Here is a 20,192-nt window from a genome sequence, read left to right as displayed (position 1 = left end):
TGTACAAGCAGTAAAAACAAGGCCTGGGGCCGATTGTGGCACCGATCATCAGCTTCTTGTTGCCAAAATTAAGCTTCGATTGAGGAAAACGCAGAAAATTAGAAGGCCTTTCAGGTATGATCTGGATCAAATTCCATTAGAATATGCTGTGGAAGTGAGGAATCGATTTCAAGAATTAGATCTAGAAGACAGAGAGCCCGAAGAGATATAGACTGATGTTCGTGATATAATACAAGAAGTTGCTACTAAGGTAGTTCCAAAGCAAAAGAAATGCAAGAAAGCAAACTGGTTAACTGAAGAGGCTTTGCAAATAGCTGAGGAAAGGAGGATGGCAAAAGTTATGGGGGAAAGAGAAAGATACAAGGTTCTCAATGCGGATTTTCAGAAAATAGCAAGGAGAGATAAGAATGCCTTCCTGAACATACAGTGCCAAGCAGTTGAGGACAACAGCCAATTAAGGAACACAAGAGCTCTGTATAAGACAATCAAAGATATTGTTACGAAGCGGCAAGCCGATGAAGACAGGAGACAGAACATGACCGATGGCGATGGTAGATGACGTTTAATGAATGTTCGCGGGCCTAGCGCGAGCGCTCCTGCCCGCGCCACTGCCCGCTTCTTCTTCCTTGTCGTCCGTAACATGACCCGGGGCCACCGAGCGATCGTCCCGATTGTGGACGAGGAAGTTTAGCGATGTTAATGATTTTCTGGCATGATGATGGGCGTGTCTGGATGCTTGAAGAAGAAGAGGAAGAAGAAAGAATAGAACGGCTTGCCGGTACGATGTCTGATGCGTGGGTGATCCGCCTCCCTTGGAGCTGTCAACCATCCGTCACCAGAGCCCATGGGACTGATGGCTCGAGGTCACGTCGGGCAGCTTGGGCGGGGGTTGCGTGTTCGTGTCCATCAGTTCCTTCGGGTCATTCGGGTCTTTAGGTCGGGTCTTTCGGGTCCTTCATCTCTGTTCTGATCGGTATGTCTGTTCTCCTTGTCTTCAGGTCCGGGCTGGGGGCTGGGCGGTGGTAGTTGTTCAGGTCTGGGCTTGAAAGGCGTTAAAACAGAAGCTTGGGCATGTTGGTAATTCATTGTGTAGAACAGCGCGAAAAACACGACAGGGACGAACGAAGACAACAAGACAGCGCTCGTCTTGTTGTCTTCGTTCGTCCCTGTCGTGTTTTTCGCGCTGTTCTACACAATGGCTTGAAAGGCTGGGGCGAAGCTGCTCGGCAATGTTCTTGGGCCCTCGGTGATGGTCCCGGCTTGAAGATGGCGTCGATGCTCCAAGGCGAGGATGGGGATGCCGTACGCCGCACCTCCAACCAAATGTTACAAAACGGCAAGCCGATGAAGACAGGAGACAGAACATGACCGATGGCGATGGTAGATGACGTTTAATGAATGTTCGCGGGCCTAGCGCGAGCGCTCCTGCCCCCACCACTGCCCGCTTCTTCTTCGTTGACGTCCGTAACAATATCAAAGGAAGCTTCTGTGCTAAGCTGGGCGTGATAAAAGACAAATGAGGCAAGGACCTCACTGAAGCCTCAGAGATAAAGAAGAGGTGGCAGGAATACACAGAAGAACTGTACAAGAAGGATCCGAATGTGCAAACCCAACATAAGACGGTTGTGATTACTGATCTCGAGCCGGGCATCCTGAAGAGTGAAGTTGAATGGGCCTTAGCCAGCCTTGCTAAGAACAAAGCTAGCGGAATTGATGGCATTCCAGCTGAGTTGCTTCAAAACCTCAACCATGACGCTGTTAACATTATGCATACATTATGTCAGAAGATTTGGACAACCCTGCAATGGCCACAGGATTGGAGGAGGTCAGTTTACATCCCCATTCCAAGGAAAGGCAGTGCCAAAGATTGTTCCAACTACCGCACGATCGCGCTTATTTCGCATGCTAGCAAGGTGATGTTGAAAATCCTTCAAGGTAGGCTGCAGCAGTATGTGGATCGGGAGCTTCCGGACGTGCAAGCTGGGTTTCGCAAGGGCAGAGGAACTAGAGACCAAATTGCCAACCTTCGCTGGACCATGGAAAAAGCAAGAGAGTTCCAGAAACCCATCTACTTCTGCTTTATTGATTATGCAAAAGCGTTTGACTGCGTAGATCACAGCAGATTGTGGCAAGCTCTCCAAGAGATGGGAGTTCCGATACACCTCATCTGTCTCCTCAGGAACCTGTATGAAGGACAAGAGGCCACAGTCAGAACTGGGCATGATCTTACTGATTGGTTTCCGATTGAGAAAGGAGTGAGGCAAGGCTGCATATTGTCGCCCTGCCTATTTACTCTATGTGCAGAGTGCATCATGAGGAAGGCCGGTCTGGACGAGTCTTCAGCTGGAGTGAAGATTGCCGGAAAACGTATCAACAACCTTAGATATGCGGATGATACCACTTTAATGGCAGAAAGTGAAGTGGAACTCAAGAGACTTCTGATGCGTGTACAAGAAGAGAGTGAGAAGTTTGGGCTTAAACTGAACATTAAAAAGTCAAAGATCATGGTGTCTTGCCCTATCAAGTCCTGGAGCATCAATGGACAAGAAGTGGAAGCTGTGACAGATTTTCTCTTCTTGGGCTCCAAGATTACCTCGGAAGGAGACTGCAGCCATGAAATTAGGAGACGCCTGCTTCTGGGAAAGAGAGCAATGGTTAGTCTTGACCACCTACTAAAGAGCAGAGACATTAGTCTGCCAACCAAGATCCGTATAACTCGTGCTATGGTCTTTCTAGTTGTGATGTATGGATTGCGAGAGTTGGACTGTGAAAAAGGCTGACCGCCGAAGAATTGACGCGTTTGAATTGTGGTCCTGGCGAAGACTCTTGAGAGTTCCTTGGACTGCCAGAAGATCAAATCAGTCGATATTGTCGACCATAAACCCTGACTGCTCATTGGATGGTCAAACTCTAAAGTTAAAGCTCAGCTACTTTCGTCATCTGATGAGAAGAGAAGAGTCGCTGGAGAAAGAATTGATGTTGGGAAAGGTTGAGGGTCGCCGGAGAAGGGGTAGGCAGCGAACGCGATGATTAGATGGCATCCTCGAGGCACTGCAGATGAAGTTATGTGATGTTAGGAAGATTGTGAGAGACCTGAAAGCGTGGCGTGACATGGGCCATAGGGTCACGAAGAGTCGGACACGACTAAACGACTGAACTGAACTGAACTGGGTTCATTATGCGAGTGGGTTTGTTACGCAAAGAAATATGGTACATTTACCTTAATGCAAATGGTTCTCGTCAGTTTTTCGAGGCCTTTCAATAATTCGAAAATTGGATAGTTTGAACTTTTTTTTTCCAGTCCCATGAAATTTGAATTAACAAGCTCTTACAGTACACCAGCATTTTATAGTACACCAGAAAGTATAGTTAAGGAAAGAGGTCTAAAATTTTTTTTTATTGTAGTGTATCTTTTATTGTAGTGTGCATGGACTTAGGATTGGAATGTTGTAACATAGTTACATAGGAATGTTGTTACATGTGTTGCATATTCTGCAGAGCATAGAATTCCTAACACTTGAACATGTTTAGCCAGTGGACCACATGAAAGAAATTGTGGTCCCTTTAAACTGCAACTGTATATTTGATGGTTACATGTTAGGATGTTAGGTTCAGCTGGAAATCAGTCTCAGTTTGTGTTCCTTACACCAGGCCCTTGCTGATGCCATGTGTAGTTCAGTGAGCAAAATATACTTCATTCAGGAACACGAAGAAAGAGTATGAGGGCAGTGACGCATAACTAGGTGCTCACTGTGACAACTGCAAGGTGCCTGGACTATAATTTGAAAGATTGTAATGTGTGTTGGATTGTACTTTGTCCAATTTTAGATAACTCGCACTTCTGGTAAGTCAAGCCAGAGCCTAAGCCGGCAAGGAGTTTGAATTAATGTGAGTTGAATGTAGTTCTGTTTTCATACTAATTTTCCTCCAAACTTGGAATCAGCTAAGAACTCATCTGTGTCAGAAGCATGTCATGGTGTCTGGTTCACTGAAGTAAGCCACTTGCACCTACAATCTATATGGGCCTGTTTTTCTCTGAAGCATGCCAAGGTGTCTGGGTCACCCGCAGTCATGATCCTTAACACTCATGTCTGTTTCTGAAGCATGCCGAGGTGTCTGGTTCACTGAAGCAAGCCATTTGCAGTTGCCATTCTAATGGCCCATATCTGTCTCTGAACCTTGCCAAATTGTCTGTATCACTGAAGTGAAAGCCGTTTGCAGTTACAATCTTCGTGCACTACGTTTTTTATTTGATGCACTGCACTGGCATGATGCTTCAGGCCTGTGCTGGATTGGAAAGGGTGGCGCATGTCCTATATTCTTTTCATTGTGGGGCGATTTTCTTGTTTGCTGGTTTTGTTTTAGAGGTGTACCACACAGAATTATTCTGATGTGCCACTAGTTCACTTTACATCAAGTTTGTAGTTGCAGTGGAGGCCAGTAATTATCACCTAGCTCCTAACCATGAAAGGCTTGAACAGTGAATTTATATTGAAAGTGTAATCTTTTTGTTGCCCCAAAATTTTTCAGGTCAAGCTTTATGCGAGCCTCATTTTTCTTGACCACTGTGTACTTTAGCATCTGCAGCCATGTAGCAGCAGCAGTGGCATAACCTTTGGCTTTTTGCCATGTATTTTGAACACAATGGTGCATTTATAGTGAAGGCCTCGCATTCAAAATATGGGTCCGCGAGCCATGGTCTCGCCCGACGAGTGGCAAATCCAGCCTCTTAAAAACACCGGTTTATTCTGGATAAACGAAAAAGCATTGAATGAAAAGAAACAACATCAGGCGCTACTCCACTCAGAACATGCTGTTCATGCGTGTGACAATAGAACACCAAAGAAAAGCTGGAAGAATGTCAGGGTTTTACTGCGGCGAGACAAAGCACACTGTGGAGCGAATAGGGTGAGGAATAGGGCCAAAGCACCAACGGCACCACAAAAAACAATGCTCCTCGCCTGACAGCAACTCACGCGAATACGCCTGGGCCGTTTCTGCAGACACTCCTTCCATCTTCGTGTTGCTGGTTTTTTTTCCGTCGTCCATGCGCACCCTACTGGCCCATGATGCTCGCTGGCTGCCCTGCGCTGGCCTCTCCGCCGGAACAAAAGGCCCTGCGCCTTGCTTCCGACGCGCTTATCTATCCTCGTCTTTTCGCCGCTAACATCCCGCCCCCAAGATTGGTGGCTTGCTCATGCGCACTTGCGCTGCCCGTGCAAGCACAATACAGGAAAACGCGCGCATGGTTTAAAACACTTAAAGGGGCTGCAGAGCCCCACAATAGCATGACATTATTGGAATGATGAAAATGGAGCCATGAACTGTATTAGTGTTGATTTTAGTCTTTATTGGTGCTGTGGCCTTGTTGTCTGTGGCCTTGTTGTTGTGAGCCCAGAACAGTTGTATATAAATACATTCGGGCCTACTTATACCTGACATTCTCGTAGTTTGCATTCTTTGTATCCGAAGTCGTTAGCAGTAGACTTTCCACTTTTATGGCCAGCAATACAAAGTCCAGTGTATAGAGTTCCTTTTCCTACCTTGAGGGAAAGCTGTTGGTGATGCACTTCAGCCACCACGGGGTTGCTAAGCATTTTGTGCTGGAGTGCTACTTGGGGCGGGACAGTCGGATTTTTTTTTGGGAACACAGAGTGGTGTTACTAAGACACCTCGTCATCTCAAGGTGCAAACATAGAGCGCAAAAGCTATAAAGCAAAGACGCAAAGACAGACAACACCTCTAAAAGATTTGTTTTCCGAAGAGCCATTAAAAACCTTCTTGTAATGTTTGAGCAACCTTATATATTTTCAAAAATTGTTTTCTTTTTAAAGTGTGCTTACTAGGTGCAAAATACACATTGAGTTCTGTGCTGCTCAACACTTAGCCTGTAGAAAAAAGAGCCATCTCTTATTTTCGACGAATTTTACATGCTTTTTTTTTTCACTTTTTGCAATTTATAGTCACAATATTGCATGTTGGGATATTTTTATTGTAGAACAACATTATTTTTGCATTATTTTTTGATCAAAAATTGTAGTTATGCTACAACTCTCTGGCCCATGATGCTTATAATGCACATGGTGACTGAACTGGTCATGAGAAAGCTCCATGTAGACTACCATTATTGGTACTAGCAGCTTTCCCTCTAGATAAGAGTTGGAAACTATATGGTTCAATGTAACGGGAGTGTGTTTCTTTGGAACGTTTGCAAAGCAGACCGGCTTCTTCGAAGGAGACCACATCATGGCATCTTCAAAACTCTGAAAAGCAGCCGTCGACGCCCAGGGGGGAAAGGGCAGCTTTAAGAATGCAATTTAACTAGTCACTATTGAAGCGCCCACTGCAACATAGCCAGTCTGTCAGCTCATCGTCATCATCACATTCTTGGCAGTAGAGGAGGGAGCTCATACTTTGCGTACCATGGCTTTGTCATTGTGTGGCTTTGCAATGCCACTGTCATGATCCGCACCAACAAAATAATCCTAGGTGAAATTTTGTCTATTAACAGTGCGTTGTTATAAGCCCAGTGGCTCAGTGGTCATGGCATTCTGCGGCTGATCCAGAGGACACAGTTTTGTGTGCGCTGCCTACTGTGTGATGTCAGATCGTGTGAAAAACCCCAGGTGGTCAAACTTTCTAGAGCTGACATGTTTCTTTAGCTAGTGTCGCTTTGAGACATCATACACTATGAACCAAACTAAACAACTGTGTAGTCATGCACATGTTAAACTGCATCCTCAGTCATTCCTTGACCAATAAACTATGCTGTACAGAAGCAGTTCCCATTTCCACCTTCAGTCCCATTGACGAGGCCTTCATTTTTACAGAGGTGAACAAGAGTGTTTGAACCTAGCATTACCATCTGGCGGGTCATTTGCTATCAGCCTGTTGTGGGTGATGCATGCGGCAGGTAGCACTTCACTTTCCTGCTGCTATCTGCCATGGCTGGCAGGTACCCGTTTTAAAAATGGAAGGTTGCCCGAGGCTGTGCAGAATCTTGTGCCCCAAGTTGTCCTTTGCCACTTGCAATAGGGGGGCCATGCAGGGCACCCTATCCCGAAACTTTGCCCTTGCAAGAGCGTCAAGGGTCCCTCAGGGTTTCAAGACTAGCATTCACCACACTGTCTAAGACATCTGTGTATTGTGAATTACTACGGCAAGTTGGGGGAGGCTGCGCTGAATCTTGTGCCCCTGGTTGTTGAATTTAAAGCCACCCTGTAGACACCTAGTGGTAAGATCGGTGCCAGCGGCTCTTAAACCGGAAAAAGGCACCTACGAGCTTGGAGGAATGAAGTTGCTGGATGATCAACTGGGGCAGTTAGACATTTTGGTCAAGCGTGCGCATCCAGCAAAGCAGTTGCTCTGTATATTACAGTTGACGACCAATTTTTCAGACTCTCAACGGACCACGAAAATGTCCGAAAAATCGGGCAGTCCGAAAAAACAAATGTGCACCAAAAAATCTCAGTTTATTGCCTATTATTTACTTTGAGGCCGGAAAAAGTCATGAATGCTTTTCTGCACCACGCTGCGGTTCCGTGTTAACAGGTCCACCTGAATTTCGCTTGCTTCAGCTCAGCTTGCGTCGGCTGCGCTGCTGCAGGTGAGTCAACGTCGTTTTCGCTCTCAGACTCCACAAGCACTTGGCGAATAATTCCTGTATCTATGAGCGCAGAGCACAGTTCCAACTGGTGGTCCACGTCTGTGAACTTTGAAAACGAGACGGCCGATGGAATTTCGACAACAGCAGTGCGAAAGTCGTGAATGAACTGCTCACTGCTTGACAGCTGCTCGACGACACTCTCCTCGTCCAATGCAGCCGACTCGTCATTCAGCACAAATCCCGCATCGCGGAAGCAGTTGCGCAGCATTGTGGTTGCTACAGACTTCCACGCATCGGCGAGGGTACTAAGTGCTCCAAGCAAATCGACAGAGTAGGTTTTCCCACTGTCGCACACCACAACCACCAACCACTGAATCACAACACCAACTCCGTTGAGTGCCTTCTCGCTGTCGCGTTGCACGAAAAAAAAAAAATCTTGTAAAATCTGGAAACAGAACTGAGGCCGATTCAATTAAAATGCGAGCCACAGTAGCGACAGAACATAGTTTTCGCATCAGCACGACCACGGCTGGGCCTACTCACTACGCTCGGCAACACACGTGAAACGCACGGCAAACACACAGAGGAACAGGCAGTAGAAGCGATCACGCTAAAAGAAAAAAAAAAAAAAGCACTCCGGCATCGACGTCCCGGAAACGAAAGCTTCTAGGCAAATATTATAGCCTATTATAGTGTTTAGCTGAGAAGCGGTACGCAAGGCCGGCACTGGTTTCGAGGCTACCGAAGGGAAAAGTAAACAAACAAGATGGCGGCGACACCGCTCAAAATGTGTGGCAGTTGGCCCCGGCTGACACTTGGATTGCCCGAAAGATCGAGTAGCCTTCCTTAGAGTGTCTGCAATTTTGAGCAGCGTAATACATTGACTTTATAAGGTATGTCCTGGGGCCAGGAAAAAGTGAATAATCAAGCATGTCCGAAAAATTGGGTGTCTGAAAAATCGGTCGTCGGCTGTGTTGTTAAAAGCCCTATTCACCGAAAATATAGGGACAGCAGCCGTCCACCGGCTGCTGGCAATTGGCATGGCTGAACACTATCCGGACATAGGTTTGCCTGACATTACGCTTGGCAGGAGCTGCCATTTGGGGTCTCCCCTTTCATATGGGGGGGGGTGATATCAGAATCAGCCTGCCAGGAATCTTGCATTCACCTTACCCCTAGGCCACACAGGCATTTTCCTATGGCTTAGTTAAAGCGGACTTTATATATGGGTCGCTAGCCTATTGGATCAGAGCTTAAGTCCCCCATTGGTTTTGCCATAATAGCGAGATTTACCGTTATTGATTACTTCGATGCTTTTAATCTAAGGTGAGACTTAAGCCGCTTTCAGACTACGTGCGCATCCGTCGTAAGTATCGTATTTATTGCAGTGCACATAGCGGCTGGAACTCCCGTTTATGTAGCTTGCGACCGCGCATGTTCACACTGGGCCATTCGGTAAGATACGATTTTTACGACCGACAAATAGCGCTCTCAACATGGCGCCGGTTAGCAAGTGGCTGATAGCGGAGGTCGGGGCTCTTCAAGCTCAAAATGAACGTATCATTGTCTGTGCGCTCAATCTAGGTAGACGACGAATAACAGAAGAACATGGGTTTGCCAATGCATGCCTGTCCGCATGGTTCGACAGTGGTCTTGCACGCGAACTTCCGTCCTTGCGCTTCCCAATACTCTTTTTGCAAACGTCCGATGCCGCCACCCCACAACACTCGGTCAGAGGAGCAAAGCAGCATCTTTATTTTTTTTCAACAACCCCTGCTCGCACATAGTTCCGGCTTGCTGTCCACCTGCATCCCTTCTTGCGATTTTACCAGTGCCCCGGAGCGATCTTGAAGACAGGCCGGGGCGGTGACTCAAAGGTCATACTGCTGACTCCAAACAATGAGCCGGAGCGCGCAGGAGACACGGAAGCGTTCGCGGAACCTCGTCTCCCCTAGGAAGACGCTGTTTTCTTTTTCTCTTTTACGGTGAGCTTCTTTCAAACTTCGATGAGTCCACGCCAGCTACGTTCTGCGCCCTGACCGCATCGTCGCCCCGCATCGACTTTTCGCTGCAGGTCAACTGTTCTCTCACTTGTCACTGGAACCAATGGGCTGCGAGAATGCACTGGGATGAAGTGGGCATCCACCGCCTCCATAACCTCGCTTTTCTAAACTAGAGGAAGCATTTGCTTGTTGAGAGCTTGTTCGCAGATGAAAAAAGGGATTGAAAAACCACTTACTGCTTTGACTCTACGCACTGGCAATTTGCAGCCAGGCATCGTTTTACACTTCTCTCTGTTCGATTTCAGCTACTGGTAGTAGAGAGCCGGCCTCTGCCAAACTTTTATTTATGAGAGGCTGATAATTCCACAGCGAAGAAGATTCTGCACTGCAGATGATCAAGCTGCAAACAGACATAATGACTGACACAACACCAATAATACCAGCCAGCCGAGACACTGCAGCAGAGTAGGAGCGTTGGGTGATGTCGCCTACTAGCTGGTTTGTGCGCGAAATCTGGGAGGACCGGAAGCCCCGTGACCGGAAAGGGAAAACTGAAATGGCTGTGCGCATTGGTCATGCGTAAAAAACGTATCTGTGCTAGTCGTAAAAGTCGTAGGTCCTCCAACATTTACGCTCACGCTGGCTGCGGACGTTGCGCATTTTACGTTCAATGCGACAGCAGTCTGAACAGACACGTTAGGTTTTCTTGCGCTTACGCTTATGATCCTTACAAACGATACGTGCGTTGCGCACGTAGTCTGAACGCGGCTTTATACACACAACAGAATTTTTTTTTAAGGGTGGGGATGGTGGGTCAGAAAAGAAGGTGGACTGGTAAGCAGCTCCCAAGCTACAAAAGTGGGGATGAGAAGGTGACTGGTGGGTAGTACTATAAAGGATGGATGCTTCACTCTTTGAGGCCAAACACTGACACTATGACACCGCTAATACTTTTACAGTACAGTAAACCCTCATTAACGCGAACTCATATATCCCGAAAAATCGGTCAAGCAAAATTTTTTCACGCCGCGCCTTCACCTCCCATAGGTGCTATATATTAGCTCCCGTTTATCTCTAAGCATTTTTTGGGCGTAATGCGGATATCTAGAAATTATTACAGGAAGGATCGAAGGCAAAGGTCGTTACTGAAATGTGATATGGGCTCTGAGCTTTGTTCCTATACCAAGTGCCGAACGCGGTCTCGTTCGAAGAGCGAATACAAAATTCCCGCGGATGCAGTCGTTTTTCGCCTTGGGAGCAGTCACATGAGCGCCGCTCGCGCGCGGGGGCTGATGGGTCTTATCGGGCAGTCGGTTTGGTGCGGTTCGGTCAGCTGTCCCTCGCACATGCATACCGGTTAGTGATTGCGTGGTTTCGTCGTGCTATGTGCCTGAAGCGCTGACTTAGATTTTTGTTGTGTATGTGGTCTCCGCAATGGACGACGATGTCCCACCCTAAGCAGTGCAAATCTCTGACGCTGGAGAGAAAAGTCGCCCTAATCAAGGAAGTAGACAAAGGAGGAAAGTCAAAAACAAGCATCGCCAAAGAATTTGACATCCCATTGTCGGCGCTCTCGACAGCATTAAAGAACAGGCAGAAGGTATCGGACGACTTCGAGCAAAGCTTTTTAAGCAAGCGGAAATGGATTCGGGCCTCAAAATTCCCAGAGGTAGAAGCTGTGGCTCCAGAATGTCAGGGTAGCCAACCTTCCCGTGACCACCCAAATGATGATAGAAAAGGCTGACGCTCTGGCATTTGCAGATGAGCCGCATAGACCTTGCAGCAATGGCTGGTTTGAACGGTTTAAAAAGAGAAACAAATTGCTTCGAAGACGGTCCACGGCAAGAGCACCACCGTTGATGAAGCGGCTGCTGACAACTGGCGGAACCACCGCCTCGCTGAGCTACAAAAGGCTTACACGGACAAGGATATCTTCAACCTTCTCTCTATAAGATTCTGCCTAGCCGCACATACAAGCCGAAGGGAGAAGCATGCACGGGTGCTAAGCAGTGCAAAGACAGGGTAACAATACTTTTCGGAGCCAACTGAATCGGCGATGAAAAGCTGCCGCTGCTTATTATCAGCAAGTTGCAAAATCCACGGTGCTTCCGAAATGCACAGCTCCCGATAGACGTGACCTACCGTGTCAATAAAACGACCTGGATGACTGTGGTACCCTTTGAAGAGTATGTACGTGCTCTTGATCGCAAAATGGCGAAGGATGGTAGGAAAGTGTTGTTCCTGGTGGACAACTGCCCCGGCCACGGAAGAATGACAACTTGGAGGCAGTTACGCTGGAGCTCCTGCCTGCGAATATGACATCTGTGCTCCAGCTGATGGACCAAGGAGTCATTGAGGTTGCTCGCAAATTTTATAGAACCTCCTGCACCGAATTTTGTGTTCTTATGATAGCGGTAAGAAGTACAAAATAGATTTACTGGATGCAGTCCACCTGATCGCCGAAGCCTGGCGACAAGTCCGGCCACTGACGATTGGGAATTGCTTTGCGCATGCGGGCCTTTCGCGCAGCGAGAGATCGCTCGAACCAGACACTGACGAGTTCAGTGATTGTGATAAACTCTGTGACGAAGTTCGCAAAGCTACTGGTAGCGTCTGTGATGCTGAAGTCGACATCACTTTTGAAGAATATGTGCTATATGAAGCGGACGTGCCTGTTTCCAGGATGCTGTGTCAACGAAGGTGGTGATCAGGCTGATGACGAAGAGCCTAGAGAAGTGCCCACGACTGCAGAAACAAGAAACCTCCTACACTTGCCCCGCAACAAAGTTGAATGCGGCGGCGGCAACCAACGGCTCATGCTATGCGTTCAGCAGCTCGAGGACGCTTCTGTCGGGCCGAATGCCAACGCGAAGCAGACAAGCATTACCCAGTTTTTCTTGCCAAAATAATTAAGTTCAGATTTTCCTGAGAATTCTGTGTTTATTATATTAAAGCTCCCCTTATGCAGTGGAGCGTGGGCGGGCCGAGGGCCACCAAAGAATTTCCACTCGTCGTTGTCGTGCTCAGGTTCTGGGCATGGTTCAGGGTTTTTAGAAAATAGCTATTGAATTTCTGTTATTTTTATTATTTTTTTTGTGAGTGAAGTTTGCTTTTCTAGTCCGGTTTGAGCGAAAGACGACAGGCGTTGGCGGCGGCATCGCGCGGCTGATTGCCAGGGGCTGTCAGCAGAAATTTTTGGAATTTTTCTTAACTCGAGCCTCCGCTTATCTCGAAATATTCCCGGATTTTACAACTTCGTGTTAATGAGGGTTTACTGTAATTGGTTTTGAAGAAAGGAGCGGGTGCAGTAACTCTCTTAGTTGACACCTCGATCATGCCTTGAAGAAAAGGATGAAAAAGGAAGTGAAAGAGGAAAGAATACAGAAAGGTTACTCTATAGGGTGCTTCAAGGCAGTTTCAACTGCATAGGCTGGTGGTGTTGGATGTGAACTGTGTGTTGTCGCCCGCCATACTGCTAACATGATGAACCGGGCTAATGGGAAGAATATATATTGGAAACCACCTTTCTTCTGAAATGGACAAGGCTGGTGGTGTCTATCGTGAACTTTGTTGTCATCCTCCATGCTGTTAATGTGACTATCGGCTGTGCTTTACTCCTTTGCAGACCAAATGCTGCGGCTGAGTGGTGTGATGGACTCTATACACCAGGCATGACATGGCTCCGACTTAGGCATCGCTTTTTTCTCCATCTCATACTCCGCCAGTCATCACATGTTGCCTCGGTATAGCCATGCTCGACATTTTACTGACATTTCTACCCGTGGTAGTGTCACATGGAATGCAGCATGAAAAGCAGCATTTCTTGAGTCTGTTTTACCTTTGTATTATGGTCAGAGGATTTCTAGAATGTGTAGCTGGCACTTTTTCTACTCATGCTTTGCCTTGTAAATAGCCAGCTATCAATGGAGATGAACTGTAGTTGTTGTATTGTTTAAAATATTGGCTAGGAGGTTTGCAAGAGCTTTTAATCTAAACCCATTCCAAGCTTGCTGTCTACAGAAGACCACTGTGCTTCTGTTTGTGATGGGAACAGATATTTTTCTGTGATTTTCATATGGTTGGAAAAGCTCAGGATTTTCATATGCCTGTGAGCATGTCAAATCGTGCAGATTGTTTGCTGCAACAAAGATTAATATATAGTTTATACAAATTCATTCTCTTCTTTATCTGTGATGGACTCTTTTCATGGTTTCTAATTGCCACCCTGAGTGGCATTTGCAAGTCATGGAAAGATGCCGCAGCCTTATCAGATTGCATGAAAAGAGAATTCTTTTGTGCGGTATAATTTATAGAGGCATTAATAAAGGTATGGTGTATTTATTAAATGGGTCAGTTGTGAATTATTTTGATTTGTTCAACACTCTATCTCCATTTTGACACCAGTGAAATAAGGCCAACAATAGTGCGGTATTATAAAATGCACTGGAAGAAATATTTCTGTAAAATATTTGTGAAAGACCTTAACGAGTATTCTTTGGCAGAAACAATTATCTAAACTTACAATGTTTGCCAACACAGTGGCATTTCAGAATAGATGACCTAGTTCTGTGTGCCACAGGTATTAAAAACAGGCTTCGCACACTGCGAGAGGTGGCAGAAACTGCATACAGATTGGAAAAAGTGCACAGCATGCCAATGCAGCACAGTTCTCGCTGAGGTGAGCAAATTACGCTTAACAGATACTATTAGGTGAATCGATTTGAAATGCAAAAAGGCATTAGAATTAAGTATCAGATAAAACTTGAAACTAACTAGGCGACATGGCATAAACTGTTTGATGAAATATAAAACCCTGTATACTTGTGACTGTTATCGAAGTATTTCTGACAGCCTCTCAAGCACACACACTTGTGTTTAGCTCTGAGCACATGTGCAAGGTATTGCCACCAGGTATCCTATGCAATTACAATGCAATTACATGGGCTATGCAATTACCTATGCAGTTACACGGGCTGCTTACATGGGGTGCTCACGTTAATGGCGAGTAGGCACGTGCCTTGCCAGAAGATGGCAAAAGTAGCGTGATCTAGGTATATATGCCTTGGCTGCTGCTACCTGGATGAAAAACATTCTCTAGCTGCTACTGTGAGCATTTTGCCAGTGGCTGCCACCGACAAAGCCAAAATAAAGTGATGGGTAGCGAGGGTTGTGTTTCACACCAATGCATATCCACCTCGGCGATTTAGCGGGAGTCAGTTCAGTAATGCCTGACTCTTCGTGACCCTATGGACCATATCAGGCTACGCTTTCAGGTCTCTCACTATCTTTCTAACATCACATAACTTCATCTGCAGCGCCTCGAGGATTCCATCTAACACCACGTTCGCTGCCTACCCCTTCTCCGGTAACCCTCAACCTTTCCCAACAGCAAATCTTTCTCCAGCGACTCCTCTCTTCTCATCAGATGACCAAAGCAGCTGAGCTTTAACTTTAGAATTTGACCCTCCAATGAGCAGCCAGGGTTTATGGTCGACAATATCGACTGATTTGATCTTCTGGCAGTTCAAGGAACTCTCAAGAGTCTCCGCCAGCACCACAGTTCAAACGCGTCAATTCTTCGGCGGTCAGCCTTCTTCAAGGTACAACTTTCGCATCCATACATCACAACTGAAAAGACCATAGCACAAGTTATACGGATCTTGGTTGGCAGACTAATGTCTCTACTCTTTACTAGGCGGTCAAGGCTAGCCATGGCTCTCTTTCCCAGAAGCAGGCGTCTCCTAATTTGATGGCTGCAGTCACCTTCTGGGGTAAGCTCGGGTACTGCCCTTTTATCATCTGGCGCCATTATTACCACCTCAACCCTGCACGATCTCCTGTGCAAATCCCACAGAAAGAGCAACTTAGTCGATTTCTTCACTGATAGAAACAAAAGTTTTGGTCTGTAGTCTCTGATATTAATGCGAAAGCATTTTTTTTCACGAATGGCATGGAGAGAGCGTGTCAGCAGTGTGTCCACACGAACTATCAATCTTGATGAGAAAAAAAATTGTGTGCACACCAAGGATCAAACCACCATTCTTCCGCAGCCTAGCCAAGCGTATAAATAAGTGTACGCCAACTTGCTGAAGATGTGTCTGATTCTGGCCTAGTGTAAGGACACTAGAGGTTGCTCACCAAAAGGACAACTGCGAAGGTAAGCGCCCCTTCACGTGAACCATGCCCTGATCGAGCAACTTGTGCAGACCTCCCTATGCTGTAGCATCAGGTCGGTCAATCGCGCGGCAGTATATTAACCTAGTCACATGGAGTCGGGGATTCTCAAGGAATTTCACGGCGGCCGAATGTACTCAACTAGTTTTTCTTGCTCCTTTCAGCTCGGGTGATTTTTGTCATAATGATGGGTTGTGGGAACTGGTAATGTGCTGTGGGGCATAGAAAATCATTGTCAACAGGCGTAGCCTGAAATAAATCTTCAAAGCATCTTTTATGCGGCTTTTCTGAACGCCCACATAAAATTAACGGGGCCATCCTGTAATTTTAGAAATGGCTGACTATTCTTTAAGGTGCAAATCAACTTAGTCATTTTTCTACTTTTGACCTCGGGCTTTTCTCAACGCTGTCATTCATTGCCGAAATATTAGCTTTGTAATCGAGAAAATAGCTTGATGATGAACCAGTTGCTCCTGCTACAGCATTCTCTGCAACAAGCCTGTGCAGGATAGCGAGTCATCAACTTTAGAAAGCCACTGCAGTCCATCAAAACGTCATCGAGAACATATGCGCAGATACATGCTGTCATGCCACTCGCTTGGCCGGCTGTCTGGCAAACTTCGTCCGTCTTTGTAGTTCGAGGTGTAAATTACTGCCTCATAATGGAGTGTAGATGTCACGCTAGTTCTGTGAACACCTGAACAGCGCCGCAAGGGAAGGGAGGGATCGAGTGAAAGAGGTACCGTAATGGAGGTCTCCGGAATAATTTTGACCACCTAGGAATCTTTACCGTGCAGTAACATCGCACAGCGAAAAGCTTCACTAGGCTAGTCAACTCCGAGTCTCGCGTATGCCGTGGTCTCAGAATAGCCACAGCTGTGCGCGCACCGGTTGACTTTCGCCGGAGTCGTGCGCTACGCGCACGCGGTGAACCAAGTGACGTCACAGGAGGGACGTGGGCTGTCGGAGCCGCCGCTGCCGCTCTGTCCGCTACTGCGTATATATATAGGAGCGCATTGAGAGGAACCTCAGGCAGTCGACATGGAAGACGATGCTGAAGTGGCGGCTTTGAAATTGGCTGAGAACGCGAAACGCAGGGCTAAACGAGCTGCTGAAACACCGAAGAGGGGGAGGCTGGCCTTGCTAAACGGCGACAGAGGGAGGCCGAACTTCGCGAGGACGCAGAAAGGAAGAGCGGAATGAAAGGCTCCGGGAGAAACGAGCGACGGAGACCCCCGAGGAAAGAGAGGAGCGCATAGCGAAACTGCGACGGCGAGAGTCTCAAAAGCGGCTATCAGCCGTGCGTGCCACCAGTTTAAGCAATCGGCAAAGTGACACCGACGACGCTTTTCGCTTCTGATATCTAGGCTTAACCAAGCTAAGCCACTAAATTTTTTTTTTTCGTTTCGCCTCCTTCGAAACAACCGCCGGCGGTCGGGATCGAACCCGGGTACTCCGGCGTAGTATTGCAGAATATAAACCACTGCACCACCGCGTTAAAGGCGCAGTATCTGTCACACTTGTTCTATACACCTGAACCGCGCTATAGACAAGCGTCATGTTTGTAAACAAAGGTGGCGCTGCGATCGGCAGCGACATGGGGTGTAGGCAAAAGCGCAGCGTGCCCACACTGCGCCAAGCGACGCTGCCTTCGAAACCAGTTCACGCGTGCGAATATCCTAAGCGTAAGCTTCGCTTGTGCGTAGAAATAGTTTGGTTTATGCCTGGAGAGTGTTTCAGCACGTTATCAGCCGATTACTGCTGGAATCACCTGGCAAAGAGCGCTGCATTGACTTCCTTCTCCGTGGCCTCAACAACGCGTAACTACGGTACGTAGGCGACTGCAGTAAGTGATTACGTTAAATAAAAATGAGAAAGCGCAATGTATAAGAGAAACTAATAGTGAGCATTGTTAAACTCCCGGGCCTATCCTAGCGCATGCAAGGAGGACGACAATATGAATGACTGAATTGTTTTTCTGCTGCTTCTGCTGCTTCAAGCACTTTCCCTCTAAAGAACAATATTATCGGCAGCTATATATATATATATATATATATATATATATATATATATATATATATATATATATATATATATAGTGAAAAAGAAATCACATTTCTAGCTCTCTTTACCGGCAACGTAAGTAATATAATTTCATATTTAATAAGAAGAACTCAATCTTTTAGTTCTTGTAACATGTTCACCTCTGCCAACTTGTTTTCGCCTGCTCGATAAAAAAGACGTTTGACGTCTGTTTCATCTTATAGACGTAGCCAAGGTCATTCACAGGTTAATATGTACATGCCCGTAATAATGCTATCATTTTGCTCTCTTTCCTCTATAGGAGAGACGCATGAGTGCAGATGCAACGTTCCTCCACGATCGCTTGCATTGAAATTTGCGCGATCTGCTGAGCTTTTTTAATGTACTTGGAATTTTTTAATTCAAATTGCGCGTCATCTTATTGTACTGATTTTGTATCCCTCATAGCCGATTCCACTTTGGGACATTAAACTCCATGTAGCCTAAATACTTAAATATCCTGCTCGATCAGAGCTAGGTTATACGTGGATATTTAATTCGTTCGTCACGATCTTATAATGACCTCCAAAAATAAATTTAAAAAAATATGAGAAACAGCGCTGAGGGACTGCCTGGATTATAACGATGTTTACTATAAAACCGGTGATGAAGATCGTTGAAACTCGCGAATGTAAAAGCATAAAAAAGCTACTATACAAGTGCGTGCCTGTTATTTCGGCAATATCCCACTGAGTGACCGCTCAAGGTAATTGCAATTACCTTCGCAGCAGCTTCTGTGTCCTTTTCTGTGTGAACATATGCCCGGGCAGTACTGCGGGTGAATGGAACTCACAGTGCATGCAGCTTCCCCGCGGGGTCATACGCACACGGAATATCGCGTCTAAACTTCTTATGACTTGATAGTATATCAAAACGGGCACGAGCTGCAGGCGTTTATTCTTACGCTATTCATTGTGCCGCCGAAAAGCAATCATGACAATTAAGGGTTGCAACGAACTGATCTAGTTTCAGTGCAGAACTGCAACGCACGTTAGCCGCGAAGGCAATCCTTCACCGAAGAGTCTACTTGTCGCGCTCAACGCCGCTGCCCTTAGCTCTCATCTTAATCCGACCGCAAGAAACATGTTAAAACAAGTGCCATTTTGTTTTTTGTGCCTCGAGGCGCAATAAACCGCACCACAGTTTGCAGAAATATTGGGAATTATGCCCGAAAACATGGCAAGCGCCGCGCATCCAATGCAGACGGCTCGCGCTTTTGCCTACACCATGAAAGTCACTGCTGTCACCAGCGTCGCCGCATCTCCACTGACGTCACGGGCTGACGCTTGTCTATACGGAAGGGAGGAAGGTGGGAGTAAAGGCGGAGAGAAAGGGACGTCATAGTGGATTGCTTCGGAGTAATTTCGGCTACCTGGGGATCTTTAACGTGCACTGACATCGCACAGCACGCGGACGCCACCTCTTTTGTAGCGAAAGCTACATTGGCCGCGATGCAGCGATTTCGCCGTGGTACCAATTTCCACTATGGTTGCACCGCTCAGGGCCGCTGCCTATTACGACCAGAGCCGTTGCCTATAGCAACCGCCGCAGCTGGCGCATGCCGCACGCTCGCAGTACTGGGCCGGTCTCCTGAAAAAGCCTCCACCGGAAATTGAACCTCCATCCCTCGGATTCACAGCTGAGTGCTTTTCCAACTGCGCAACGCCCGGTATCCTGAGTGTGCCAACGTTTATATAAACGGAGTGTGCATCAAGGGAAAAACTGATTGATTTATAGGAAGGGAAAGGCGCGGTAACTGTCTCGCTTGTTTTCTGTGGACACCTCAACCGCACCTAAGGGAAGGGAGGAAGGTTGGAGTGAAAGTGGAAGGAGAGAAAGGGGAACCATAGTGGAGGGCTATGGAGTAATTTCGACCATCTGGGGATCTTTAACGTGCGCTGACATCGCACAGCACGTGCCTAAGAGAAGGGAGCAAGGTGGGAGTGAAAGCGGAAAAAGGAATGCCGTAGTGGAGGGCTGCGGAGTAATTTAGACCACCTGGGGATCTTTGCGCTGCGGCGGAGAGCTCCGGGCTCACTGTGCCGACGTGAGAGCTGCCCTCTACACCTGGCGCCTAGCTGAGTGTCCTTCACGACCCCCTACTGTGGGGAATAAAGTTTTACCAAACCAAATCACACAGGAGGAGGAGAAAGATTAATAACTCGAAATGAATATGCACATGAGATTTGATTGGCTCACAACCACTAGCTGGAGTCCCTAGCACGGGACTCCAGTGGCGTCGGCCGCGGCCCGGGCGCGCTCCACCAAGGCCTTTTGGACTTGTAGGCCAGAGCAGCCAAGCAAGGTCGCCACTCAATTCTCCCGGG

At 47.0% G+C, this 20,192-nt stretch overlaps 1 protein-coding gene across 3 annotated transcripts in view; it reads left to right on the top strand.

The window, feature by feature from the left end:
- Nucleotides 1–13,953, top strand: part of LOC146177434 (protein VAC14 homolog) — a 69,471-nt gene extending 55,518 nt beyond the window's left edge. For 2 of the 3 annotated variants that reach the window (XM_084580458.1, XM_084580456.1), the window contains one exon: nt 13,235–13,953. In XM_084580458.1, coding sequence (XP_084436584.1) covers nt 13,235–13,284 — 50 coding nt within the window. In that variant the 3' untranslated portion in view covers nt 13,285–13,953. Of the gene's footprint in view, nt 1–3,828; nt 3,889–13,234 lie in introns of all 3 variants that reach the window. The other variant, XM_084580457.1, reaches the window with a different exon arrangement.
- Nucleotides 13,954–20,192: the final 6,239 nt, after the last annotated feature.

Source organism: Amblyomma maculatum, chromosome 10, assembly GCF_055883805.1.
Source record: "Amblyomma maculatum isolate TAMU_Amacu chromosome 10, ASM5588380v1, whole genome shotgun sequence".
Taxonomy (NCBI): Eukaryota; Metazoa; Arthropoda; class Arachnida; order Ixodida; family Ixodidae; genus Amblyomma; species Amblyomma maculatum.
Note: the sequence above shows the minus strand (reverse complement) of the source record. Positions and strands in the feature narration are given on the sequence as shown.